This window comes from Carettochelys insculpta, chromosome 24 (assembly GCF_033958435.1).
Source record: "Carettochelys insculpta isolate YL-2023 chromosome 24, ASM3395843v1, whole genome shotgun sequence".
In the NCBI taxonomy this organism is placed as follows: domain Eukaryota; kingdom Metazoa; phylum Chordata; order Testudines; family Carettochelyidae; genus Carettochelys; species Carettochelys insculpta.
In genome coordinates, this window is record NC_134160.1 from 5,348,629 (window position 1) to 5,357,475 (window position 8,847).

Here is an 8,847-nt window from a genome sequence, read left to right on the forward strand (position 1 = left end):
CTCAGACACAGACCGACTGGGCAGCGTCAGGAAAGTCACTCGCTGCTCCGTGCCTCAGTTTCTCCCTCTGTGAAATGGGGATAGGCCGGCCCAAGAGCGGGAGGGGGAGCCTAGGAAGAAGCTGAAGTGCCATGAAGCCCATCTTTGAGAGGAGCCCGGCAGTTGGTACCGCTGACCTGCAGCTGAACCCAGTCAAGCCCATGTTATCTATGGTAAACCAAAGGAGCCTGCCCATGCAGACAGCTGCAGAGAGGAGCGGGGTGTGGGTCACAGTAGGGGGAGCTTTGCACCCATGTAACAGACCTGGCGGGGGAGGCTCGAAGCCCATTCCCAGCTGTTTCTGGAATGTCCCCGTTTTCCATCCTCAGCTGACGGCCCGGCAGAGGAGAGCACCGAGGAGAAGGGCTACCAGTGTGACCTGACCTTCGAGGACATCATGCCGGCTGTGAAAATGCTCATCCGGGCTGTCAGGTGAGTCCAGCTAACCAGCCCTCCCTCGGCCTCCCCCACACCCTCCCGGCCCCCCAGCTGCCAGGTGCCTCCGGCAGGAGGTTTGTGTTGGGGCCTCTCCCCTGTCCAGGCTTTCGGACGTTTTCCCTCAGGGCTCTGATCTCGGGCTGCTTGGGCCAGCCAGTGACCGGGAGGGGAGGAGCAGCCTAGCTCTGTGCGCAGGGCTAATTTACCCTGAAAACCCCTGAATGAGAGTGGCCCCTTCCACGATCCAGGCACCCGACCTCTGCAGCATCCCACTCTTCATGCTCCGAGCGGAGGGGGGTTTTCTGTTCCACATGGCTAACCTGTGCCGACAGCAGACGGCCTTTTCCCTCATCTCTGAGCCAGGCGGACTGCAGAGAGGGGCAGAGGGGCTGAGAGAAGAGCTGGGGGAAGTTATGTGGAAATACCCCCTCGCCCATTCACTGTTGGCTCGCTACCAGGGAGGGGATGTGGGGCGCTCACAGGTGTAAAGTAGATACTGGGAGCAGGTTTCCCTCTTGTTTTTTCCATCCACTAGCAGAATAAATTTTGTTATGTGCACCGAGGCACGTGCAATGTGCACCACCAGTAGACCCTGGGGGCGCTCTGCTAATCAGCTGGGCAGCACCTGAATCTCTCCTGAGCAGCCGCCCATGCGCTCAGCTTCCAGGGAACACTGCCTACGCGATCAGAACACACCCTTAACTGAGCAGGGCAGAGGGCTGGGAGCCAGGGCACCTGGGTTCCATTGCCAGCTCTGGAAGGCGAGGGAGGTCTAGGATTTGAGTGTGGGGGAGGCAGGGCTCCGGGGTTCTCTTCCCAGGTGTGGGCAGGGAGGGGCGGCCTAGTGGTTAGGACAGGGGACGGGGAGACTGGTAGTCAGAGCTCCTGGAGGTACAGTTCTCTTCTTGCATTTTTCAAGACCAGCTGTGAGGTCTGGTCATCCCAGTAGCTCTTTGCCCCCACAGCCCAGGCACTTGCCTGTGATTTGCTGGTACTGAACGGGGGAACAGCCTGCGAAAAATCTCCCCCAGCTTTTCCTCTTCGCCTGAGTTATCAGCCGGTTCCTCCATGCGGGGGCACACCCCAGCCCCCGCTGGTCTGTGGCAGCAGCCCTTCCCGCAGCGCCGGCTTTCACCCCGGGGGCATGTGCCTACCTAACATCACCAGCTAAGTGAAGCCACTTGGCGCCAGCTGGCAGAACGCACGTCTGAGCCTCCCATGTGGCTTGTCCTAGCTGAGCTCACGACGCCTGTATGCACAAAAGCTGCTCAGGGTTATGAAATGCTCCGTCACAGCCCTGCTAATGAGCCCTCTCTCCCGCGGCTGCCTTAGCAGCTTTTCTGCTAATTGGTGGCGAAGGAGCTGGTGACTGAAGACCCAGGTGCAGGGAGCTACAGGTTGAATCTCTCTACTCCAGCGTCCTTGGGACCTGACTGGTGCCGGATGAGAGAATTTGCTGGACTACAGGAGTTTAAATTGTCTTCCATGTGACCACCACTTCCACTGCTTACTGGGCTCTGAGAAGACATTTGGGGTAAATTACAGCTAAATAACAGCCCAGAACGCTGAGAGCCAGGACTGGTGGCTGGAAACGAACTTTATGGGATCATGGGAAACAGGGCCACCCCCATGAGAAGTGGCTGTCCGGGTACCTGAACTCATGCCGGACTATGGATGGTGCCAGACAAGAGCATTCCAGATTAGAGAGGTTCGACCTGTAGTTACAGGCTGGGCTGTTCTTCCCCTCTGCCTTCCCATAGCGAGAGGCGAGGGACCAGGGTGAGCTGGTAATGGCTCTAGGCCGGAGAGATTGTCTCCCCCGGCCTGACTCTCCTCCGCTTGCAGTGTGCCTGATCCCCGCCCTCCAATGGCAAGGTCAGAAATGGGACGGACCCAGCGGGCAGAGCAGCTGGCTGTGTGCTGGGACGGGGACAGACGGTTCTGTGGTCACGGTCTCCTTGTGCCGAGAGGTGGGTCGTCCAGGGTTCCACGGTCAGAGTCTGCCCATCCCCAGGGACCGGGGCCAGGTTGGAACTCAGCTGTCCTAGAACCTCAGAGGTAGCCCCAAGCCTGCGGCTGAGACCCACCCTCCCCCAACCCCGCTGAGAAAACCTCCTGTCCCAGCAGGACCCTGAAGTTCCTGGTGGCGAAGAGAAAGTTCAAGGAGACCCTGCGGCCCTACGACGTGAAGGACGTCATCGAGCAGTACTCCGCCGGCCACCTCGACATGCTGGGCCGCATCAAGAGCCTCCAGTCCCGGTGAGCAGCTGCACCACCCACCCCAGCCCAGCCGCTCCCGCTGCCCGGGGACAGCGAGAAGTCCTCCGGCACCTTGGAGACTAACAGCTGTATGGGAGCGTGAGCTTTAGTGGGCAAAGACCCACTTCAGCCGCGTCTGGGCGGGTCTTCGCCCACAAACGCTGATGCTCCGGGAAATCTGGTGCCACGGGACTTGTGGCTGTTTCGCAGGCACAGGCTAACACGGCTGCCTCTCTGATACTGGGGATGGCGACTCCCGGCGACTGCAGCCGCTGGCCAGACCCGACGCGGTGCCACGTAATTGAGAGAGCAACTCTGTGCCCCCCCACACTCCCCACCCAGGGCAGGTCCGGTCCAGAGAAGGGCCTGGCCCAGAGCCCTTTGAGATCGACAGGCAAAGGCCGGCAGCAGTCAGTGAGCTCTGGATGGAGCCCTGGGGCCCAGCTCTTGAGCAGTTGTGGGTGTTTCAGTCCCCCGCACTCCTTGTCACAAGGGATACAGGCCCTTTCACCACCAATGGGACCGAGGCGCCTGAGTACCTAAATCGCTTTGAAAAAGACTCTTAGGAGCCCCAGTCACTTAGGCACTGCTGCGGTCGGCATGGCGGGGCTGAAGCACTGTTAAAAATCGGGGCCTTCGCCCTGTAGTTTAACCAGCAGGGGCTGGCGCTGTGAGACGAGAGGGGGCTGTGCCCAGAGCCCCCGACGGCCGGTTTACAAAACGCCTCTCCCCGGCACAGCTCACTTGGAGGCGGCTGGTGTGAATGCGTCGGGGGTGCCGTCTCGCCAGCACGACCCCAGCCAGCCTGGCACAGGTAGCAGCGCCTGGGGGCCAGCAGGAAGCAGCCCGCGGGCGGGGTTCGGGCAAGTCAAGGTCACAGAGGCAGGATGACGGGGAAAAGGGCTTAGAAGTGGGCGAGTGGTTGTACAGTAAGAACTGTGCTCCTGACCCCTGTAGGACCCCAAAACCCTGAGACTGAGCCCTTAGCCTGGACAGTCACCTCTCGTGCCCCTAAAGCCCAACATAGTGACCGTAAACTCTCACAGCGTCTCCCTTGTGCTCTCTGTGACCTCTGGGCCTGGGCCTGCCTGACAATGAGACCCGTGTCACTGTGCGCCTTGTAGTTGAAATAAGGCTCCTGCTCCTTCCCCGTCCCCACCCCTCTTGTCGTCTTCTCGCCCGCAGCGTGGATCAGATCGTGGGCCGGGGGGCCGTCATCGTCGATAAGAAGATCCGGGAGAAAGGAGAAAAGCCATCCCTGGAGCCCGACCTGGTGGACGAGCTCAGCATGATGGGCCGGGTGGTCAAAGTGGAGAAACAAGTAAGGCCGGGATCAGGAAGAGGGCAGCAGGTGCAGTACCGTGCACAGTTCTGAACATACGCCCGGCCCCTAGGCTTGCCATGTGTGGATGAGCAAGAAACAAGCCAGCTGGCTCCCTGTCCGTCCAGCCACAGCCTGGGGGGTGTTGGAAGATAGACCATAGGCAGAGGTCTGAAAAGTACCCGAAAAGTTACTTGAGTAGAAGTGCAGCTGCTGGGGGGTGTACTTCAGTACAAGTTACCGGTGCCCCCCTGGAAAACTACTTGAGTAAAAGTACACACCGGTATGCACGTCACATCTGAATTGTACTCAAGAACGCAGAAGCGGAAACAGCTGCACTTCTACTCAAGTAACTTTTCAGGTACTTTTCCCACTTCTGGCCAAAGTTCGCGTTATTTTTTTAGCAGTGTAGTAAAAGGAGCCGGGGGCTGGGAGTCAAGATTCCTGGGTTTTCACTCCCGCTCCAGATTGGTTGTGTGATCCAGTGATTAGAGCAGTGGGGGCCAGGAGCCTGGACGCCTGGGTTCTATTTCCAGCTCCACAAAACAGAGCAGTGGACGTAACCCCCCCCGCCCCAAATCTGGTGAACCCTTGTCCCCCCAATCTGCACCCCCATTCCAGTGACACCAGGCATCGCTCAGTCCCCCTCTCTTCTTCCCGGTCCCCTGCAGGTGCAGTCCATAGAGCACAAGCTGGACTTGTTACTTGGCTTCTATTCCCAGTGCCTGCGGAAAGGCTCCATGAACTCCTTCACCCTGTCGGCCATGCAGATCCCTGCCTTCGACCCAGACATCACCTCTGACTACCACAGCCCCGTAGAGCATGAGGACATCTCCATGTCTGCCCAGACCTTAAACATCTCCAGGTCGGCCAGCACCAACATGGACTGAGAGGGGTTCCCCTCACAGGGAGAGAGTCGGGGGGACCGGGCGCAAGCCTGGGGGGGAACCTTCCTGTAGACAGCCGTACCGATAGCCGGCAGGCCACAAGACCGACCCTCGGTCCTGATGCACTATGAACCTCCCCGTGATTTTACTTGAACAAGTCTTCCTTCTGACCCTGTGCAAACCGGCACTGTTAAGCACTGAGTGTCTGGCCCCTGGGAGCCAGCTGGTCAGAGAGGGGCTAGGAGCCCTGGGCTTGCAGCAGAGAGAGGTTCTTCAGGCGTTAACCTGCAAACCCGAGGAGAGAGAGGCCGGGGACCTGCTTTGGTTGCTAAGCTGCCCGTCTGTACAGCTGCTCCAGACTATGGCCTTTGCAGGTATCTCCTCCGCAGAGGAAACCCCCAGTCTCTGCACACCCTTGGTTGTGGGGGGTGTGATTGGAGGCCAACTCCGCTGGAGGGAGATGGATGCCTCCCCAGAACTGTGCTTGAGTGAGCTTTGACACAGGGTACGCAAGAACTGAGAGCGTCTCAGCAGGCAGGTCGGCGGATCTGCCTTCGCCGTCGTCCTCTGCCGTCGCAGCAGGGTTCTTCCTGACAGCTATGCAAGGCTAGACAACTCTTTACTGCCCGGGGCTAAACCAAGGCCATCGTGACTCGAATGAACGCGGTTCCTTCCGAGCCGGGGGTGTGGGATAGCCGGGTTCGTGGTCCCGCGTTTCTGATCTTCCAGCCAGCAGGGCTCCGGCAGCTGCCACTGCGACGCTGTAAGCCCAGTGGAGCCTGGCCGCTGCATGGACACCGCCGCATTTCAACATGCCACCTTTCCTCCTGTCGGGCGGGCCCAGCAGTCGGTGACTGCCCCACACCCTGGGCTGCTCAAGTCACTGGGGGCTCACAGGGCCCAGCCGGACTGGACTTGACAGTGTAAGTGGCCCACAGGCCACATGCAGCCCTGTTGCGGGCGGCTGCGGAGCTAAGAGCCAGCTGGAGGGGGTCTGTTGCCTGTGGCTGTTGGGGGGCACCTGTGGGCACAGCTCGGAGGAGGGGAAGGGTAAGAATGGTGTCACTTAGCATTAGCTCTTCTGCCCCCAGCATGTCCAGTCTGCCTGCCTGGCTGCCGCCACCACACATCTAGGGGCATGGAAGGCGTCGGTAGCTTAGGGACCCAGTGTCCCCAGACCTCATCTTCCCAGAGGCTGTTCCCCAAGGGAATTGCGACTCTTCCCTGCCCCCTTCTGCAGCCTCACTCAGGGTATCTGGGGCGCCCCTGGGACACCTGCTCTCCTCACTCATCCTGCTCGGCTTTCACAGCCCTGCGGGGCCATGGCCCTGGATCCTGCCCTCCCACCGATTCGTTTCAAACCCAGGCCCCAGGGGCTCTGTGTGTTTGCTGCAGGAAGGGGGCCTTAGCCCCCCGCCTCTGCTCCCCAAAGACCCCCGACTTCTGCACGCTCTCCATGGTCAGGAACGTTTGGGGGCAGTCGGAGCTGGCTGCCTCAGCACGGGACTCGGGACCTTTCCCCAGGCCTGTTTTCTAGCCAGGCTACGGCTGAACTCCAGCAGGAACCAGCCCTGGTGTGAGGGCAGGTGGGGCCAGGCCCCGAGATTTCAGAGTCGTCTGGTCCATCTCGGGGCAGGTTTGGCTTTGAATGCAGAACGCTGTTCCCAATGGGAACCCCACTGTTGCCACACACCTGCCGGAGGCGCCGTCTGTCTGTGTGTGTGGCTCCCGTCACTCGAGGGAGCCCGGCCTCGACAGGGAGGTGCGATGTGTTTCGAGTGCCTGCGAGTTCCCCCTCTTAGGCAGTGAAATGCAGGGGTGGGACATGTACTGCAAAAGGCACTGGAGTAAAGTGCAGCACTTTCGCTTCTGGATACTTGAGTACAATCAAGATGTGGCGGGGATGTACTTCTACTCAAGTCGTTTCCCAAGGGACGTCACTGACTTGTACTTAAGTACCCCCCTTCCACCCCAAGCAGCTTTACTTTTACTCAAGTCACTTTTCCCACCTCTGGTGAAGTGTCTCCCAGTCTCTCACCATGTGCACTCAGTCCCCTGCCCCGGCTTGCATGTGCCCCAGCTGCTCTGCCCTGTGCCCCTGGTTCCACCAGGCACCGGCCTTCCTGGGTGGCTGAGAGCAGCTCTTGAGCTTGCAGCGAAGGGTTTGCACCCTGCCTCTCCCGAGCAGCTTTCCTGGCCCATCCTGAGGGGTGTGGGAGGGGAAGGGGCCAGCTGGTGCCTGCAGGGACCTGGCACTTTCTTGGGGGCGTCAGATAGGATCTTTCTTTTTATGATCCCCCTCTGCTGGGGCAGCTGGGCTGGGGCATCCCCTGCCCTGATCCCTGGGCCCGGTCGCACAGGCCCCCTGTGCCCTGCATTCCCCCCCCATTTGCAGAGACCCAGCAGCTGAGTGCTGGTGCCCCCGTTTGCACCACGGATTTACGCTGGCCGCAGCCCCTGCCAGGAAGCGAAACAAGGGGAGGTGCGGGCGGGGGGCACTGCCTGGGCCAGCTCTGTCCTGCAAGGGGCTAGAACAGCTGGCGCAGCTGCCCAGCCTGTGACAGCTCAGCTGTGAGCCTGGCTCTAGAACGGGGGCGGCCCTGATCCTGATCCTGATCCTGATCCGGCCCCCCAAGCCTTTCGATCGCTCCCCACAGCCCAGAGCAGCTGCCCTGGGGCTCTCTGCGCTGTGGAGGGGGGCTTTGCCTGCTGCCCGCCCCCAGCAAAATCGCTCAGCTCCTATTGGCCAGAAACCAGAGCCCTCTCCTGCACCCCTAGCCCCCCCAGACCCTGTGCCCCCTCCTGTGCTCCTCCCCCAGGCCAGAATCCCCTCCTGCACCTCCAGCCCCTCCCAGCACCTGCCCAGGTCCCGACCCCCCTCTTTCACCCACACCCCCTCCCGGCCCCCACACCCCTACCCCAAGCTCCCTTCTGCACCCCACCTCCACCCAGCTCCTGCACCTCCTCCAGGGAAAATGCAGCCCTTGTCTGCTTCCCAAAACCTGGGGGTGCCCCCATCCAAAGTCACTGCCCCCCCCCGCTCTAGAAGGTGGGTCTTTGCAGCCACAGCGGGGCAGCTGTGGAACACCAACACCCTACCAGCCCTGCCACCCCCCCGCCACCCCACTGCCCTGGGGGCCCCCAGGCTGCCAGGGCCCTGCTCGCAACGGTGGGCATCTAGGTCGGGTCACAAGGACCCCCACCCCACTTCATCTGCCCCAGCAGGTATCTGCCAGGCTAGGGCATGAGGAGTTCACCCCCCACTTCCCTGCTGCAGCTCCCAAGCCACTTACAGCTGCAAGGGAAGAGCGGCTGGTGGCTGCCCGCACACGGGAGCTAGGGCACGGCCGGGGCACCTCCTGCTCAGCTGGGCCCTGCTTGCATTCCATGCCTAGGTAGTGCCTGCCGCGTGCTCCCCCGGGAGCCCTGCCTGGAGCCGGTCTCCTCCCACGCTGCTTGCATGCTCATGCATGTGTCTTGACTTGTGCATAGAGACCCCCCTGCCCCGCGGCTCGCGGCTGCACGGGAGGGGCAGGCGGGGGCGGCCCGGGGGTGGCTTCAGCCGAAGGAGAAGTAGGAAACCCCTCCCGTCGGTTCCCACGAGCCTTGTTTCCGAGCCGAAGATAGTTACCTCACTGGCCTAAGTTATTAACTTATTGGGGTCAATAAAGTTTTCTGTAGACGGCTGCCTGCCTGCCTGGTTCTTCCTCTCCCACCCTCCCCGCGCCCCTGGCGCAAGGGACTCAGCTGCTTCGCATCGCCCCCAGCAGGTGGCACCCTGCCCCAGGCCAGCAGCGCTGCCAGCCCTTTGGATAGAGCCGGGCTAATGCAGCCACCCTGGAGGGCAACATGTCAGGGACCCCCTCCGAACACCCTCCCTCTGCGCCGCCGGGACCCCCTCCA

At 61.2% G+C, this 8,847-nt stretch overlaps 1 protein-coding gene across 4 annotated transcripts in view; it reads left to right on the forward strand.

Annotated features, from left to right (window-relative positions):
• Nucleotides 1-8,620, forward strand: part of KCNQ4 (potassium voltage-gated channel subfamily Q member 4) — a 79,408-nt gene extending 70,788 nt beyond the window's left edge. For all 4 annotated transcript variants that reach the window (XM_074976048.1, XM_074976051.1, XM_074976049.1 and 1 more), the window contains 4 exons: nt 369-471; nt 2,605-2,736; nt 3,922-4,057; nt 4,729-8,620. In XM_074976048.1, the coding sequence (XP_074832149.1) occupies nt 369-471; nt 2,605-2,736; nt 3,922-4,057; nt 4,729-4,947 (590 nt within the window). In that variant the 3' untranslated portion in view covers nt 4,948-8,620. The remainder of the gene's footprint in view (nt 1-368; nt 472-2,604; nt 2,737-3,921; nt 4,058-4,728) is intronic.
• Nucleotides 8,621-8,847: the final 227 nt, after the last annotated feature.